We start from the raw sequence: 20,545 nt of genomic DNA, 5'->3' as shown, positions 1-20,545 counted from the left end.
ATAGACTGATGTATAATAAATGATTTTATTGCGGTGTAAGAAGTCTAAGTAAAAAATGTATCTCGATGAAATTAATGTTTATTATCACCTCAACACAAACACCTCACCTCTCAGAGTTGACTTTACTTCTTGGTCTAAGATTATATCTGCTACCAAAGTTGTTATGACATTCACTGACTAGACCATTCTGGATTTAGCTGAGAAAAATTCTGATCTGAGCTTATGTCAACATGAGGAGGGCACTACAAGCAGACTTGTAGTGTCCTCCTCATGTTGAATGATGTTAATGAAGGCACATTGCTGTTATATGTTTTAGTGAAGGGTGCTGTATTTGTATTGTGCTTGTTCTATCAAGTTATTAGCATTAGCATTAGTAGAGGCATATGATGCAAGAAAGCAAGCTTATTCAGCATCAGCCAAAAAAAAACAAAAAAAAAACACACCACTCCCATTTCACCCCTCCGTTCGCTCGAAATACCTGTCCAGTTGAGCCTTAAATTTGTTTAGGCTATCAACTTCAACAACAAGTGATGGAAGTCGGTTTCACCAACCAACCACCCGCTGGCCAAAGGCAAATTTCCGCACATCTATCCGACATCAGTCCTTCCTCAATTTGAATTTATGCCCTCTGAGCTGAATATTCTGAGCAAGATGAAGAATCCCATTGGCATTGAGCATGCTCAAACCATTCAAAGCCTTATACACCTCTATCAGATCACCTCGCCGGTGCCTAGTCTCCAGACTCTGTAATTTGCAAAACTTAAGCCTTTCTTCGTAAGAGCAACCCTTTGTTCCATTCACTAATCTTGTTGGCCTTCTCTGTACCCGTTCCAGCAGCTCTACATCCTTCTTGAAATGAGGCCTCCAGACCTGTATACAGTACTCAAGATGTGACCTAACCATTGCCTTATACAAGGGAATAATCACCTCCTTATCCGTGCTAGAAAAATTCCTGTATATCATTGACAAGACACCATGAGCTACTCTTGCAGCTCGTCTGCACTGCTCAGAGAACTTCATATCTGCCTGCACAATTACCCCCAGGTCCTTTTCATTCTCCACCACTGTCAGTGTAGTACCGCAGAGTTGATATGTTGCTCTGGGTTGCTGTTTCCCATATGTAGTACTTTACATTTGTCAATGTTAAACTTCATTTGCCACCTCTCAGCCCATCTGTTCAACCTTTCCAGATCCTGTTGCAGCAGCATAGCGTCAGTGGTGTCCATAACAACCCTGCCAACCTTTGTATCATCTGCAAACTTGGACATTAAACTTGATATCCCATCATCAATATCATTCATAAACACCGAAAACAACAACGGACCCAACACTGAACCCTGAGGAACTCCACTAATAACATTAGTCCACGTTGAGCAGTGTCCATTGATTACCACTCTCTGTCTTCTGCCACTCAACCATCCCATTATCCATAGCAGCAATTTGCCTCCAATGCCACACTGCTCCAATTTGTGCAGCAGTCTTCCATGTGCAACAGTATCAAAAGCCTTTCTAAGATCCAAATATATAATATAAAAGTTATTCCCTGCATCCAGTTCTTTTGTGACTACATCATAGTATCCAATCAAATTGGTCAGGTAAGACCTGCCCTTAACAAAACCATGCTGCATCTGAGCTATAACTGAATTCTTGTCTAGATGATCCTGCAGTGCTTCTTTAACCAGTGCCTCCATTAATTTACCTAGAATAGAAGTTAAACTAACAGGTCTATAATTACTTGTGTCAGCCTTTGATCCTCCTTTGTGAATTGGGGTTACATTTGCACATCTCCAGTCTATGGGTACCTCCCCTGAGTCCAAAGGAGCTCTCATAATTATGGCTAGGGGTTTGCTTACTTCCTTTGCTGCCTCCCTAATATAACTGGATAGATCCCATCCACCCCAGGTGCCTTTTTTATGTTTATCCTCAACAATCTCTCCTCCACTTTCCTCTCAGTTATTACAAAATCATCCAGCTCACTGCCAATGTTTACTTTACCTACATCATTCTCCTTCCTGAATAACTCCTCATGCGTGAATGTAGATGCAAAATACTCGTTTAGATTGTTAGCCACCTGAGCAGGATCCTCAACTGTTGAACCATCAATATCCAGTGGACCAATCTGATTCACCCCTTTCCTTCTTGAGTTTAAATAGGTAAAGAACTCTTTTCTGTTTTTCTTTGCATCCTTTGCCAAGGATTTTTCGTAGTCTGCCTTTGCCTGCCTAATCTCCTTTGTGACTTGGTTACAGACCAACTTATATCTATCATAGGCTTCCATGTCACCCATCAATTTTTGTATGTATCCCATGCATTTTTCTTCTCTGCCACATGTCTCATTAGTTCATCTGACAACCATTTAGGCCTAAACCTTGAACAATATTTCTTAGTTGGTATGTAAAGCCTGGTAGCCTCCAAGATTAGTTCCTTGAATGCTTCCCATTTTGAGTTTGCTGTTGGTAACATTATCAGTCGGTCCCACTGTATAGAATTTAAATACTGTCTCAGACCATCATAGTCACCTTTGCGAAAACAAAAACCCTTCCCTTTACCTCTGATGGTAGTTACCTCCTTGAGTAAATCCCACTTCAACACACTGTGATCACTGCCACCTAGTGGTTCATTTATCTGCAGGTTCTTAATGCATGAAGAATCACTACTGATAATCAGATCAAGAGTATTGCTCCCTCTTGTTGCCTCACGAACATGCTGATGTAGAAAACAATCATCCAATAAATCCACAAAAGCCTTGCTAGTGTGCGAGTGACCAACCCACAAATTCCAGTCAATATCTGGGAAATTAAAATCCCCCATTATAAGAATCTCTGATTTACTGGCCCACTCTATTTCCCTGTACAATATCTTATTTTACTCATCAGAGTCATTAGGCCTATAGCACACTCCTACTCTCAATTTTGATTTCCCTATGCTTATGTCACACCAAACTGACTCGACACTGCCCTGTCCATCAATGTCGACTGGCTTCACTTCCTTGTACTTTATGTGTTTCTTAACTAATAGTATAACCCCTCCTCCCATCCTGTCCTGTCTATCCTTTCTATACACATTGTATTCCCCAAATTCCAGTTCCGCATTCCTTATATCTGTGTGACACCATGTCTCTGATATCCCAACAATATCTGCCTTTGATGTTTTGAGCAATACCTCAAATTCATCAAATTTATTTACCAAACTCCTAGCATTGGTGTACACGCAGGTATACATGCACCTGTTTCTCTTCTTGGCTACCCTAACACAACCCATGTGTTTACTTGTACCGCAATGCCTCCCAGCAGTCTCTGAAATATCCTGCATCTTGTTTTTCAGGCTTCTGCTCATTTCAATAGAAGCAGTGCAAGAATCACTTCCACCTCTGCCAGTGGCTACTGTTAATTTATTAGTCCTTGTATCCCCCCCCCCAACTAGCAGTTTTCCGACCCACCTAACTCTGCCTCGACAGCATCAGCAAAAATTCTTGCACCCTTTCTATTTAAGTGTATCCCATCCCTGTAGAAGCAATCTCTCCTGTTAACAAGTACAGTCCAGGCTGAAAAAAATTCTACCCCTTGAGCCTTGCACAATCCCTCCAGGGCCGAATTGATCGACAAGGCTCTCATCATATACTCCCTCCTATCGTGTCTGGGCAGAATTGCGGACACTTTCAAATTCAACCCTAATTCACGGCTTTTTTTCAACAGTGACCTGTACTTGCTAAGGAATTCTGCCGGTCTCCTACTCTTAATATCATTAGTGCCAACGTGTACGGCGCCTCCGTAGCCAGGTGGGAAGGAGCAGCAGTGCGTAGCACACGCTTCTTGATTAGACCGGGGTTCAAGACCGTCACCATCACATACGGAGGATGCGGAAAGGTCAGGAATGACCACCGCATATCCCGGAGCAATATGGCCTTAGTTGCTAATGCTCCTAAAAACCAAAATAACAACAACAACAACAACAACAACAACAACAGCCAACGTGTACAACTATATCACCTTTTGTGCCCTTAAAAGATGATATCCGCTCTACAACGTCATCAACCTTTGCCCCTGGCAGACATACCCTGGTCCTATTCCACCTATCCTTCTTACAAAGCATGTTCCCTGCTTCATGGCCTTTACTAGGGAGTCAGCTCACACAGTGTGAATATATTAGAATTGCGGTATTACTTCAAAGCTATAATTATAAAAGCCTTGAAAAAGTATATACCATTAAGAAAACTGTAAGATTCCAAGATGGATATACAATAAAGTAGCTAGTTTAACAGAGTGGAAAAAGATGGCACAGAAAAGTTAGAGTGATAAAAAATAATAATTGAAGCCTGTAATAGCTACAAATTGATCAGTAACAATACCAGAGGAAAGTTAATTCTATCAAAGGCAGATTTTAAGAAATTATTATTATTACTATTATTATTAGCTATATGATGCAAGGAAGCCTGAGGCTTATGCTGCACCAGCCAAAAGAAAAAAAATATAAAATTCCTGAGTTACCCTGTGTGAGAGAGAGAGAGAGAGAGAGAGAGAGAGAGAGAGAGAGAGAGAGAGAGAGAGAGAGAAGTAGAGGGTAATCACCAAGAAAGAGAAGAATGATGATATCTAGCTCAGGATTCTGGGTGTGGCAAGCCCATACTCACCAGATGTGAGCACCGAGATTTTTAGCATTAGCAAAGGCACATGATGCAAGAAAGCAAGCTTATATAGCATCAATCAAAAAAACCCCCTTATTTCACCCAACCACTCGCTCCAAATGTTTGTCAAGTTCTGCCTTGAATCTATTTAAGTTATCAACTTCTACAACGACAGATGGAAGTTTGTTCCACCAATCAACCACCCGCTGGCTAAAGGCAAACTTCCACACAGCTATCATACAACCGTCTTTCCTCAATTTGAATTTATGCCCTCTCAGGTGATTATTCTGAGCAAGAGGAAGAATCCTATCTGCATTGAGCATGCTCAAACCATTCAAGGCTTTATACACTTCAATCAGATCACCCTGCAGGTGCCTAGTCTCTAGACACAGTAATTTGCAAAACGTAAGCCTTTCTTCGTAAGAGCAACCCTTTGTTCCATTCACTAATCTTGTTGCCCTTCTCTATACTCGTTCCAACAGCTCTACATCCTTCTTAAAATGAGGCTTCCAGACCTATATACAGTACTCAAAGTACTGTATATAGGGGTTAATCACCTCCTTATCCCTGCCTAGAAAAATTCCTGTATATCATTGACAAAACACCATTAGCTACTCTTGCAGCCCACCTGCACTGCTCGGGAAACTTCATATCTGCCTGCACAATTACCCCCAGGTCCTTTTCATTCTCTACCACTGTCAGTGTGGTACCATACACTTGATACGTTACTCTGGGGTTACTGCTTCCCATATACAGTACTTTACATATGTCAATGTTAAACTTCAGTAGTCAGCTCTCAAGCCTATCTGTTCAACTTTTCTAGATCCTGTTGCAGCAGTGTACTGTTATTAGTGTCATTAACAACCCGGCCGACCTTCATATCATCTGCAAACTTGGACATTAAGCTTGATATACCATCATCAATATTATTTATAAATACAGAAAACAATAATGAACCCAACACTGAACCCTGAGGGACTCCACTAATAACATTAGTCCACGATGAGCAGTGTCCATTGATTACCACTCTCTGTCTTCTCCCACTCAACTATCCCTTTATCCATAGCAGCAATTTGCCTCCAATGCCACACTGCTCCAATTTGTGCAGCAGTCTTCCATGTGCAACAGTATCAAAAGCCTTTCTACGATCCAAATATATAATATCAAAGTTATTCCCTGCATCCAGTTCTTTTGTGACTGCATCATGGTATCCAATCAAATTGGTCATGCAAGACTTTCCCTTAACAAAACCATGCTGTGTCCGAGCTATAACTGAAGTCTTGTCTAGATGATCCTGCAGTGCTTCTTTAACCAGGCCCTCCATTAATTTTCCTGGAACAGAAGATAACCTCACAGGTCTACACTTACTTGTGTCAGCCTTTGATATTCCTTTGTGAATTTGGGTCACATTTGCACATCTCCAGTCCATGGGTACCTCCCCCCGAGTCCAAGGAAGCTCTCATAATTACGGCTAAAGGTTTGCTTACTTCCTTTGCTGCCTCCTTTAATATAACTGGATAGATCCCATCCACCCCAGGTGCCTTTCTTGTGTTTATCTTCAACAATTTCTCCTCCACTTTACTCTCAGTTACTACAAGATTATCTAGCTTACTGCCAGAGTTGAATACACCTCTGGCATTCCCCTCGCTGAATAACTCCTCATGTGTGAATGTCGATGCAAAATATTCATTTAGTTTGTTAGCTACCTGAGCAGGATCATCAACAGTTGAACCATCGATATCAAGTGGACTAATGTGATTCATCCGCGTCCTTCTAGAGTTTACATAAGTAAAGAACTCTTTGCTGTTTTTCTTTGCATCCTTTGCCAAAGATTTCTCGTAATCTGCCTTCGCCTGTCTAACCTCCTTTCTAACTTGGTTACAGATCAGCTATATCTATCCTAGGCTTCTGTGTCACATGTATCCCATGCATTTTTCTTCTCTGCCATATGTCTCATTAGTTCATCTGACATCCATTTAGGCCTAAAACTTGAACAATATTTCTTAGTTGGTATGTAAAGCCTAGTAGCTTCCAAGATAAGTTCTTTGAATGCTTCCCATTTTGAATTTGCTGTTGGTAACTTCATCAGTTGGTCCCACTGTATAGAATTTAAATACTGTCTCAGACCATCGTAGTTGCCTTTACGAAAGCAAAAACCCTTCCCTTTACCCCTGATGGTAGTTACCTCTTTGAGTAAATCCCACTTCGGCACATTGTGATCACTGCGACCTAGTGGTCCCTTTATCTGCAGATTCTTAATGCATGAAGAATCACTACTGATAATCAGATCAAGTACTCCCTCTAGTTGCCTCCTGAACATGCTGATGTAGAAAACAATCATCCAATAAATCCACAAAAGCCTTGCTAGTGTGTGAGTGACCAACCCACAAATTTCAGTCAATATCTAGGAATTTAAAATTTCCCCATTATAAGACTCTGATTTACTGGCCCACTCTATTTCCCTGTACAGTTTCTTATTATACTCATCAGAGTCATTAGGCCTATAGCACACTCCTACTCTCAATTTTGATCTCCCAATGCTTATGTCACACCAAACTGACTCGACACTGCACTGTCCAGCGATGTTGACTGGCTTCACTTCCTTGGATTTTATGTGTTTCTTAACTAATAGCATAACCCCTCCTCCCTTCCTATCCTGTCTATCCTTTCTGTACACATTATACTCCCCAAATTCCAGTTCTGCATTCCTTATATCTGTGTGACACCATGTCTCTGATATCCCAACAATATCTACCTTTGATGTTTTGAGCAATACCTCAATTTCATCAAACTTCTTTACCAAACTCCTAGCATCGGTGTACACGCAAGTATACATGCAAAAGTATAAAGTTTAAAGTGTAATTAAAAACTTTTAAAGTATAATTAAAAACGTTTTGTTCGCAGGAGCTGCAAAACCTATCCACACGTGGATTTGATACCTTTACCGATACTGGCTAAGTGAGTAAAGAATGGGGACAAGGAGTTTTTATACATAAGTACTAAGAGAAGAGTGAATCAGACTTGGAAGCATCTATAGCAGATGTGGAAAAGTAATAGATAACTCTGCTGATGTTACAGATGAATTGAACAAGTACTTTGCATTGATATTTATAGAAGTAAGACCCTTAATGGTGAAGAGAAACAGCTGGAAAGCATGATATTAGCAACAGTAAAATTTCAGATGATTATTTATTAGAAAACTTTTGAGTCTAAAAGCAAGTAAGGCTCCTGGCATTGATTGCATATAACTAGTAATTTTGTGGGAGGTGTCAAGAGAGTGAATCGAACCATTGAAGTTAATTATGAGGTTGTCATTAGACTCAGGAGTTATTCCCTTGGATTGGAGAAGTAAAAATTTATCATCAATACATGAAGGCGGCTCTAAGAATGAAGTGGGTAACTACTAGAGAGTCAGTCTGACTTCAGTGGTAGGGAAAATTATGGAAGCAATGATAAAGAGTGGTAGTACCCTGTCTCATCTGCTTTTCTCTGTTATTATCGCACACCCTCAGTTCAAAAAAATACCTCTTATGGTAAATGCTGATGGCTTGAAGATCTGGTTCACTTCACAAAATCATGTGTAAACATGGTTTTATGGAGTAGATAATAACAATTTAGTTAACTTAGTACAGTACTTTCTTTTGTCAAATATTAACAGGTCAACAAGTATTTTCATTTGATGTAGAGGGAATATGTAGACCTGCCAGACTATTGGATGCTGATTCCAAATCTGTTTTCAGTTTTCCTCAAGTACATCTAGTTTTTGTGATGAAACTGATTACAGCCACTCAGCGACTTATGTAAGGGTTGCGTTCCGCGGAAATCTACTTAAGTCGGAATTTCCCTAAATGCATATGCAGCACCCAAAACTAAGCATGCTGAATTTGATTGAAGCAAAAAAGAAATGTTTTACGAACATGTAAATAGAATTATTTATTCAAATTTTTTATTTCATTGCGCAGGAAAAATTACAAAAGTGTAAAAAATTACAATAATTTCAAAATTATAAAATTACAGAAAGAGAGAGGAGACAGGCATAATGTCAGCAAGTTTTACTTTTTGAGCATCATTGCCAGAATTAACTTTCCAGCTAATAAGCAAGCCACTGAAGAAGTTGAGGGCGGTGGAAATTTAGAATGGGTTTTTTCCAACACATCACAAAATTTCTCTGCAGCTGCAGAATCAACACTGGCGATTTTACCGCACACTTTAATGTTTTGAAAACCAGTGCGATGCTTGAACCTATTAAACCACCCACTGCTTGCCACAAACTTGGCTTGGGGTTCGCTATACTTATCCTTAATGTCTGCATAAATGCTTCTTGCTTTTGCTTGAATGGCCATTAGACTCAGGGGCACTCACTTCTGAATCTGATTTTCCATCCATATTATTAATAGCTTTTCCATCTTCGATATAGCATCTATTCGTTTGTTATTTGTAGCATTAGCAACTAAGGCTATATTGCTCCAGGGATACGTGGTGGTTATTCTCTGACCTTTCCACATTCTCCGTATTTGGTGGTCATGGGCTCGAGCCCCGGTCTAACCAAGAAGCATGTGCTACACACTGCTGCTCCTGTCCACCTAGCTACAGAGGCACCGATATAGCATCTGAACACTGTTTTGTGATCACTGTTAATCTTAAATGCGTTGATCCTTTAACATGTTCTTTTAGGTTTTGTTCTTTGATGATGTATAGGATGTATAGGAATTTTGCTAGCAGAGACAAGGAAGTGATTATCCCATTGTATAAGGCAATGATCAGACTACAACTTGAGTACTGTGTACAGGTGTGGGGGCCTCATTTTAGGAAGGATGTAGAGTTGCTAGAATAAGTACAGAGAAGGGCAGCAAGATTGGTGAGAGGAACAATGGGGTGCTCTTACCAAGAGAGGCTTAAGTTCTGCAAGTTGCAGCATCTGGAGACTAGACACCTGCGAGGCGATTGGATTGAGGTGTATAAGGCCTTGAATGGTTTGAGCAGGCTCAATGCTGATGGGATACTTCCGCTTGTTCAGATTAAGAATCTGAGGGGGCACTGATTCAAATTCAGGAAAGACAGTTGTAGAATAGATGTGTGGAAGTTTGTCTTTAGGCAGTGGGCAGTTGATTGCTAGAATAGACTTTACTCTGTTGTTGTGGAAGTTGATAGCTTAAGGCTGAACTAGACAAACATTTGGAGTGACCAGATGGGTGAAATTGAACAGTTTTTTTTTTTTTTGGCTGATGCTGTATAAGCTTGCTTTCTTGCATCATATGCCTCAACTAATTCTAATTAGAGGTAAGCACTTTTTGACTATGGGAATATGAGAGTAATTTTTTTTTTTTTTTTGGAATGCAAATGCAGAATAAATTTTCTTCCTTGCATCATTATACTGACACTAATATAAATGTAAAGAAGAGATTTTGGATGTATACTCATAATGATAAGAATATTGTAACCACTGACTTGAACATTAAACAATTTATTTAAAAATAAAACAGAGAAAGGCATTAAAATAACTATAAAAGCAATAAAACTATTGAGCATAAAAGATATTAAAAGTAAATAAAATCATATAAAAGAAATAAAATGTGTGGTATAGTAATTAAAAGCTATAAGAGTATAATACATGCGAAACAGCGAATAAGTGATAAGATCAACATACAAGAAGCTTTTGAGGCATAGAGACCTCTTTTTCAATTTAGACTGAAGCTACAACAGCAGTCTTTCTTATATCCCAGAAGCTACACCAGATATACAACACTGTGCACATTGGGCCCTTGCAGACAAAAGAAAAGAAAGAGTGAAGGGGGAAAGGAAGAGGAAGAAGCTGGCTAATGTAATTTAATGTTCATCAACATGATGACTGAATGCAATACATGATGACTACCTGCTCAATTATTTAACTGCCATTTCTCATCACCATGTAGAGTAACAGCCTCCATAATAGGATGTACCGTATTTCCCTATGCATAAGATGCTCCCATGTATAAGATGCACCTTAATTTTGAGGCCTGAATTTTGAAAAAAAATGTACTACATAAAGTTATTGAACTTAAGTTTTATTCATCATAAAATTCATACAACTCCTCATCACTGTCGAAACTCCCATCCATTAGTTTGTCCTCATCTGTGTCTGATGACTAATCACTGTCTTCATATATTGCCTCGTCCTCAGTTCCATCTATGGCATTTGAAATGCCACACTTCTTAAATGACTTGACAATGATCTCAATCTTGATATTATCCCAGGATCTTTTCACCCAGTTACAAACTTCTCCTATAGTTGGTTTCTTCATTCTTCCTGCCGGTGTCCCCCAGAAGACTTCATCCATTGGTTCCATTCGTCTCTCACTGTTGTTGTTGTTATTTGGTTTTTAGGAGCATTAGCAACTAAGGCCATATTGCTCCGGGATATGCGGTGGTCATTCCCTGACCTTTCTGCATCCTCCGTATTTGGTGGTGACGGGCTCGAACCCCGGTCTAATCAAGAAGCGTGTGCTATGCACTGCTGCTCCTTCCCACCTGGCTACGGAGGTGCCTCGTCGTCTCTCATGGCAGCTTTGAAGGGTTTGTTATGGTGACATCAAGTGGTTGGAGCTGGAATGTCAAGCCTCCAGGTATGACGGCAAATTTTGTTTTTCCTCTGCAGCAATCTTCTTTGTGTTTTTTGTTAAGTGTGCCCTGAACTGATCAAGCACCAATAGGGCAGGTTTGCATAAGAGCCCACCCGGTCTCCTGCTCCAAACTTTCTCAAACCAGATCTTCATCCCATCCTGATCCATCCAACCCTTGTCATGAACGTGGACAATCACTCCTCGAGGAATGTCTTCTAGAACAACTGTATAATGCCTCTTTTCATGTCCACTTGTCTTCACAGTTACAGTTTTCACCCCCCTTCTTATCAACAGTTCTGTTACTTGGGACATCAAATTGAAGGGGGACTTCATCCATATTTGCAATCTGTCCCAACTCAAACTGATGTGTCTTTTGACATTGAATGACAAAACGATGAAATTCAAGGACCTTCTGCTCATAGCTTTCAGGCATCTTTTGGGCAAGTCTGGTGTGTGTGTATGCATGCTTAATCCATTCCGTTTCATGAACCTGAAGCACCAATTGTGTCCTCCTTTGAAATCAGTAACTTCTTTTTCATCAGCAATTCTTCTTGCCTCATGCTGAACCATCTTTGTGGACACAGGACTTCCAATTGCCCTTTGCTTTTCCATCCATATCTTCAATTCCCTCTCTAAATCAGGCCATTTTGCTGACTTGCCTCTCATGGCCTTCTTCTGCAATGGCGTTTTCAGTAGGGTTTCTTCTTCCTGTAGCCAGTCTCGGATTGTTTTCTCAGTTTGAGGAGGACCAAACTTACGTTCAGCAGCACGATTTCCATTCACTTTTGCAAACTGGATCACTTTTAATTTGAATTCAGCACTGTACAAAAATCTTTTCTGAGCCATTTCTGGGCAGAATGTGGCAAAATGTAACCTAATATATCAGTAACAAGTGTGAAACAATGAGCACAAAGACAACAAGCACAAAAAAGCGGGAAATGCAAGTAAAAAAAATCTACAACCACTGTATAAGATGCACCCAGTTTTTAGACCCCAAATTTTTCGAAAAAAAGGTGCATCTTATACATGGAGAAATACAGTATGTGGGCCCAGAATTGCGATTAATAATGAGACCTGCAACAGTTATATGGATAGCTTCTAACCATGCAAGGTGGCGCACATTATGAGCCACACATCCAATATTTTAATTTTCAGCTGGGGCTTAAGATTAACAGTGCTGCTTAACTCAATAATGCTACACAACTGCTAAAACCAGCCTGGTAAATAGCACCCCTCTGCTCGGAAACATGATCGCATAGCCTGCACTCAGTTTTGCCAATGTAACATGCCTCACACTCCAGGCAAGCAACATGGTATACCACCATTGAATAACGTTAAATGTGATATACCATATCTCTTATGCTCATAATAGTTTTGTTTCTTTTATAGTTATTTTAATGCCTATGTGTTTTATTTTTAAATAAATTCTCTAAAGTTCATTTCAGTGGTTACAATATTTTTATCAATATCCATGGCAGTATTTTCAAAATTGCTTCAAACTTTTAGGCTCTATACACAAGAGTAATCAGGTAGCTAATGATCCCTCTCTTACAAACTCACTCCAGTTACGGTAGGCAGCAAGTTTCCTCTGATTGCTTGCCGTTTGTGAACAGATGTTCAGTTTCTGCTGCATATTTCTACAGATACTTCCTGGGCAATGTTCTTCTGAATTAGCTCTGTAATTCTGTCTCTTTTCTTCTGAACCAGTTCAAAGGTTTCATGTAGTTCATGCAGCAGCTGAAATGTTTGAAGCCAATTCAAACAATGGATCAGTGATTTGTAGTTCAGTTACAAGATCACCATAGTAACTTTTCTTCTTTATTTATGTCTTCTACTTCTGTTCTTAGGAACAATGCTCCTTTTTATGTTTCCTGAAACCTACAGAAATTGCACTTGAACATCAAGCACTTTCTGTCTTCTGGAACCCTGGAATGACAAACCAAACAACACTACAATAAGTTCCAAAAAATCTTTTGTGCTTGGGGTTACCACCAGGGACAGCTTTACTGGAGTTCAGCACTGAAATTTCTCAAGAGACCCAAGGTCATGGGGGAAGACCAGACCAATGCAATTACTGTTGGTCAATGGCCTCAAGACCTTATATTTAATACATCTAAAAGTATAGGTACCAGGACCCACACTAGCTAAATCTAGCATGGCTACCACAAAAGTTAGCAAAAACTATTTAGAACATATTCGTCAACAAGCCAGTATCCATTATATTTTGACTTCTAATTTTATGAATTGAGTTTTGCTCCATTTTTATACACTATTTCTATTCTTTAAAAAACTCCCCCATATGCATTGTCTAAACCATGGGTTGGCAACTTTTTAGGGGTGATATTTTGTGTTCATCCTGGTGTAACGGATTAGGTGCCAAGCTCAGTTTGGAGTAGGGTCAGTGTTTGAATGGTAAATTTCTGAAATCTGGGGGGGGGGGGGGGTCTATGAATAAGAAAATTACTTGCTGTAATTTTGGAAAAAAAAAAAAAAAAAAAAGAAAGAAAGAAAGAGTATTCTCAGGGTGAGTTAGGGATCATTGAAATTCACTCTGCGAAATTAATTATAACAGAATGCTTTTTCAGGGATAACTCTTGTGCTTATAGGCTTTGACCTCTTTTCTAAACATTAAACCCTACAGAAATTCAAGAACAATGTTAACAAGGTACCTCTGACTTTTCAATCCATAGGCAATTCATAGTACTGCAAATTGCAACTAGCTTTTGTTTGGGATCATCAATAAAAAAAAAGTTAATAGTATGAAGAATATTAGAAAATGTTAATATCTTTGAACTTATGTGAAAGCTAGATGGCAATGGTGAAGTTAGCTGGTGATATATAAAGATGCTTAAAAAATTTAATATCTTTAATTAAAGACTAATAAATATATTAAAGCAATGCAATGTTTTTTTGCTGCATGCTAATTCTAAAAACAGTAAAAAATTATTGAGTAGTATGTATTCTTATCTGGCACAAGTGAATTAACAGTACTGTTTGTGGAGGTAAAGGATGCAGAATATAAGACATTTATTATACCACTTGCATATTTAAAACACCAAAGTCATAAATGTAAAAATATACCTTAAAACTGTGACGTTTCCATGTTGTAAAATGGATTCCTGAACCTTCTTCAAATAATGGTTCATGTTTATGACACGTATAGACTGAAGATTTTTCCTTAGAACACGATGCTTTAGTTCTCTAAATAATAATTAGATAAGCAGTTATTTGTAGAAGAATAAGCATAAGTGCACACAAAATGTAGTATAATATACAAGGCTCATAAAATCAGGCACTTTACAATCAAAAATTCTTTGAAATTTGGCAAATAAAAAAAAAATAAAAAATAATAATTTCACAATCTGGAAATATTAAGAAAGCAATCCATCACTTATATTAATGGATTACAATTGTCTTTAAGGAACCATGTAAAAAAAAAGGACAAACATTACTTTCTCTCTCTCTCTCTCTCTCTCTCTCTCTCTCTCTCTCTCTCTCTCCTGCTTATTTAGTAAGTTCTGCAACTTGTTCTTACTATTTTCAGCTACACAGTACTTATGTGAGCCAGTTACCAGTATGGTGTCATTTTAGAATATCTGAGAGCAAAAAGACATAGCAAATACTCAGTGTTAGCAGAGGTAAAAAAATGAATGATTCATTAAATCTATGACTAATTTCTTCCTTAAACTATGATGTATACAAACAATAGAAATTTAATTCCACAAAAACAAGGCCACTATTATAAACAGTCATAGCTAACCTAAAATAGCACTATTTTTTAGAGGTTGGTACAATATTATTCTTGCCAATACTGACCAAAGAGGAAATGTAACTTAAAAAAAATTCTTAAAGTAGTAAAATAAAGTCTGCTTATATAAAGAGTGATTGGAAAAGAAGGAAAAATCACAAAACCAGTGAGTTGGTTTGTCATTTTGCAGTCTTTCATTCATGAAAGTTTGCAAAGAGAATGAAAAAGAAAAATAGAACTACTGAAAAGACTTTTTTCCAGATTCAAAACTCAAGAAGAATGCCATTGAATGATCATCTACTGGTGACTTTGCCAATGAAGCTGATTTTATATTAAAGGCAAATTCACTGCCTTAATATAACAGCCTTTTCTAGTTTATTCTGGCTATGTATACTTTATGTCAGCACCTGATCATTACCTCAGAACTTTGTTTAAATTTAATTTGATGCCTGATGCACTTTTATTTTAACTGTTATTTTTAATATATTCAAAAATTCGTATTTCTTGGTTTCTTTTCTTAAAATTTAATTTAATTTTAATCTATTCATACTTCAATAATTATGGGGCAGCCCTTGCTATTTTAAGTTTGAAATATCAAATACTTTAACCTCTCTCAAGGCACTGCCCTTGAATATTTCTATTCTATTCATTCATTTTCTATTTCAGTTCTCATGGTTTTGAGTGCTTTGCATCAGGACTGTGTTCGTTTATTGGTTATTGAGTAAGTGAACACTACATTGCTCCTCTGCCCACTGCAGTGTCTTGTAGCTTTACACTTGAACAGGTGGGGCATTGATGGCCAAATTACTTCCCCTTTTTCCCCAGATATTTCCATTTATTCTTTATGAGGCAAATGTCATTACATATTTTCTACATTTTCATTTCAGTTTGTGATATGTCACTTTAGCCAGTGGAGGAGATCTTTCTCCAGTCATTTTATTTTCTTTATTTGTGAAAACTCAAAGGTCTGCAAAGAGGCCTATTGACTCACTGGCTTTTTGGTGTTTGCCTTCTTTTCCAACCACTCTTTCTATACAGGGGGACTTTATTCTGCTAATTTAAGAAATCTTTTAAGCTACATTTCCTGTTTGGCTGGTATCAGCAAGAATAATATTGTAGTCATACAACTCATCAGCTGCTTGACATTATGATGGCAGCAAACAACAATCTTTGTTATTACATGCAATAGGTGACTGCACTTCTCCCTGGTGCATTATTACAATTAAACCATCAACCATCATTAAAACAATTAAACCATCAAAAACTAATAAAGAATGCACACCTTTTGAACTGGGGATACACTTGCACATTTCCAGTCCATGAGGACCTCCCTGAATCCAAAGATGCTCTCATAATTATGAATAAGGGTATGCTTAATCCTTTGTTTGCTGCCTCCTTTAATAATTGGATAAATCATATCTACCCCAGGTGCCATTTTTTATGTTACATTTCATCCGTTTCTTTTCCACTTTCCTCTCAGTTATCACAAAGTCATTTAGCTCCCCATTAGTGTTTGTCTGGCATTCCCTCCCCTAAAGAATTCCTTGTGTGAATGTAGATGCAAAATACCTATTCAGTTTGTGAGAAACCTGTGCAGGATCATCAACAGTTAAACTATTAACAAGCGGGCCATTGTGATTCGACCCCTTCCTTCTACTGTAATATAAGTAAAGAAGCTGCTTTTTTTTTTTTTTTTTTTTTACTAGGGATTTCTCATAATGTGTCTTAGCTTATAATATTGCTCATAATGTGCCTTAGCAGACTAGTTTATATCTTCTATATCACGTAATAATTTATATGCATCCCATGCATTTCTCTTCTCCACCACAAGTCTAATTAATTCATCTGATATCCTTTTAGGTCTAAGTCTGGAACAGTATTTCTTATTTGTTATAAAGAGCCTAGTAGCTTCTATGATTATTTCCCTGAATGCTTCCCATTTAGAATTTTTTGTTGGTAACATCATTAGTTTGTTCACTGTAGAGAATTTAAAAACTGTCTGAGATCATTGTAGCCTCCTTTACAAAAGTAAAAATCCTTCCCTTTACCCTTGACAATAGTTATGTCTTTTAAATAAATTCCTCATCAGCACACTGTACTCACTTCCATTAGGAGGGTCTTTTACCTGAAGATTTTAACATGAAGAATCACTGTTGATAATCAGATGAAGAGCAGTGCTTTCTCTTGTTGACTCTCTAATATGCTGCTGTAGAAAACAATTATCCAATAAATACACAAAAATCTTGCTAGTGTGGGAGTGACCCCACAAATATCAGTCAATATTTGGAAATTTTAAATTCCCCTATTATAAGATATTCTGATTTCCTGGCCCATTCTATTTCTCTGTATAGCTCTTTGTTATACTCATACACACCTACTGTCATTTTTGTTTTCCCAGTGCTTATGTCACACCAAACTGATTCAACATTGCACTGGCCACTGGATGCACTGCAGTAGATTTAATATGCTTCTTAACAAATAGTATGTCCTTCTCTCATCCTGTTTGTCCTTTCTGTACACACTGTAGTCACCATATTCAAATTCTGCTTCTCTTATGTCTGTGCGATACTGTCTCTAATATCCTCACAATGCCTGCATCTGATGACTTAATCAGTACTTCAAATTCATCAAGTTTATTTACTATGCTCCTAGCATCAGTGTACATGCAAATATACAAGCACCTGTTCTTAGTTTTAGTTACCCTAACACAGCCCATGTATTCACAGGTTCCATGATGACTCTCAGCAGGGCTTGAAATTCCCGACAACTTGCTTTCTAGGCTGCTGCTGCATGTTACAACAGCAGCAGTGCAAGATTCGCTTCCCCCTCTTCTGTGGCTCTAGTTAATCTATTAGTCTGTGCATCCCCACAAGCTATCAGTTTTCCAACCCACCTAACAGTGCTTTAATAGTACAGAAAATATTCTTGCACCTCTTCTACTTAAGTGTATCCCATTCCTGTGAAAACAGTCTCTCCTGTTTAAAAGCACAAACCATGAGTCTTGCACAGTCTCCAGGGCCAAACTGATCGACATGGCTCTCAAGGTGTACTCCCCCCACTATCATATCTGGGCAGGATTTCAGACATTTTCAAATTTAATCCTAACTCAACTTTTTCTCAACATTGTCCTGTATGTTTTAAGTAAGACCTCAGATCTACTCTTTTTTGTAGACCACTGTAAGTAACTGGTTGCACCAAGCACTTCTAGGAGTTGATTTCCATATAATAGTATATATGAGAAGCTGTACTCTTAAAAAAAACACAAAAAATATATATATATTTGCAAAGTAGAACTTACAACCACTCCAACACTATAGTACCCCTTGTAAAAGTTAACTATAAAAAGGGAGGGGGGGGGTTGTTTATGTGGCAAATATATGAAAGGACTAAATTTTCAATGCAAAAAAATAGCAGATGACTTATATACAGAATATATGGTATATTTTTCCAGTTTATATCATAAAAATGACATGTTAGTTTGGTGTAGTTCAATGGAATGTTCGCTACTACATTGATCACCACAAGACAGGAATTGTTGTATAGCAAGTCATTACATGTCTTCCAGTCTTGAAGAGTATAGATTGTTGATGAACAGAGAGAGAGAGAGAGAGATCTACAGCTGTACTTAAACCAGTAGACAGTGAAATATGTTTGAACTATCAGTTAAAATTGTTAAATTGCATCTACTAGTTTCTTGATAAACCTTCCTCTTTTGCCAATATCCATTAAGGAGGAAATTCTCAAAATTGGAATTTCCCTCATAAGGGATATTGGCGACTGAAGTTACCCAATATATAGTAGAGCTTAGGGGGCTGTTCAGTGGGTAAATGCATTGAGGCTATTGTGACATTAGTTAGTGCATTTGCATTATTACTACATAGCTGAGATATATATATATATATTTTTTTTTTTGCAAATGAAAAATGCACTAATGTTACAGTTTGACTTTTACATAGTTTGAGGCTTTCTGCTCTAAAATATTATTAGATTGAGGCTATTGTCAAAGAGAAGCAATTTGAAATAAAGATTTCTACTGCTTTGAGGTCAGTTTTCAGACTACAAGAATTTACCAAGACTGCCACTTTGTCATTGGCTGTTGTCTATGACCCAACCTTTTTTTGAGATATATAGTATAATAGCAGAAATTTGTGCAAAAATTTGCCTTTAGCCAGCGGGTAGTTGATTGTTGGAACAGGCTTCCATCTTTTGTTGTGGAAGCTAATAGCCTAAATAATTTTAAGGCTGAGCTGGATAGGCATTTGGAATGAATAGAGGGGTGAAATGGGAGGTTTTTTTTTTTTTTTTTTTGACTGATGCTGCATAAGCTTGCTTTCTTGCATCGTATGCCTCTACTAATGCTAATACTTAAGTGAGATGTTGACATGCACCCTTCTCAACAATATTTTATAAATGACTATATAGTATTTTCTGTTTTTGCTTTGATTTAGTATGAATTATGAGAAATTAGTTTTTTGTTTGGCATTTAACAGATGTGAGGAAAGCATTTTTTGTAGTCAACTCCCATTCTCACATGGCATCTGTGAGATGCCAGCAAGAGCTTTCTAACCTTGCCATAGAGCTTTGGTTTCACTAGCTTAGAAGAAATGAAACATGAGCAGCAGACAAAAACATGGTATCTCATCTGTCAGTTGTCATGTGAGAATCTGTTTCAATTTGGAGGATGAATAATCTTCACAATTCTAAGAAATATGACAAGATGCTCCCTTTTTTTTTTTTTCTTGGAAGATGTTGCATGAACATATACCAGGTGTATGCAGCATTTTTTAGATCAGATTGTATATTGTAAGGGTGACTATATAGTATATGGCACATGTGCTATGTGCAGTTATTGTTAGCTGCACACCTATCGAAAAAAAAACAAGCAAAAATTCAGAAATGAATATGCAATTTAAATTCCACTTTTATTGCCAAATATTATTATCCACATTTTAACGTAAAACTCTCTATTCATATTTATTGTTTTTTAGGGTTAATTTAATGAATGTTTGTTAAATTAACCACCTTGCCATGTTTCTTCACACCAAGATTTACATGTGCAACAATTAAGCAGCATAATCAGTCCAAATTATTGGTAGTCATTTGATTGAACTTATTTGTGAACTTTGAGTAATCCTTTCTAAAAATTAACAAGTCACCAGTAGAAAGAGAAAAACATCTCATTAGTTCGGAAATACATTAGTTTTAATTTATTATGAATTTGTAGGCCTGACAAATTGGGACCAAAACAGAAGAGGTGTTTGTACACTGTTGGCTTCAAACTGAGGGTGTTAATTATACCAAACATGGAAACACGGCAACTGAAAGACATTTCAGTCCTCCTCCTCCTCCAACTGAGAAGATGATAATTTTACTTGTGAGTTAGTATTTCAAATATATGCAATAAAATATTTTGTTCCAAATTTTCCTTCTAAAATATGAGTATCTTAGAGTCTGGTGTATCTTATCTTCCAACAAATACAGTAATAGAACACTGTTTATGATTAGTTAAAAAACCGAAAAATTAATTTTTTATAATTAGAAAAAAGATCACAAATGCCACTCAAGCATATTTGT

General features: G+C 37.7%; 1 protein-coding gene across 1 annotated transcript in view; it reads right to left on the bottom strand.

The window, feature by feature from the left end:
* LOC150091037 (uncharacterized) overlaps positions 1 to 20,545 on the bottom strand; it is a 115,808-nt gene that overhangs the window by 9,830 nt on the left and 85,433 nt on the right. The window contains exon 6 of the mRNA XM_090380664.1: positions 14,305 to 14,424. Within this exon, the coding sequence (XP_090236790.1) occupies positions 14,305 to 14,424 (120 nt within the window). The remainder of the gene's footprint in view (positions 1 to 14,304; positions 14,425 to 20,545) is intronic.

Source organism: Mastigoproctus giganteus, chromosome 1, assembly GCF_048544385.1.
Source record: "Mastigoproctus giganteus isolate SK-2022 chromosome 1, ASM4854438v1, whole genome shotgun sequence".
Taxonomy (NCBI): domain Eukaryota; kingdom Metazoa; phylum Arthropoda; class Arachnida; order Uropygi; family Thelyphonidae; genus Mastigoproctus; species Mastigoproctus giganteus.
The sequence above is the reverse complement of the archived record's forward strand: the minus strand, read 5'-3'. Positions and strand labels throughout refer to the sequence as shown.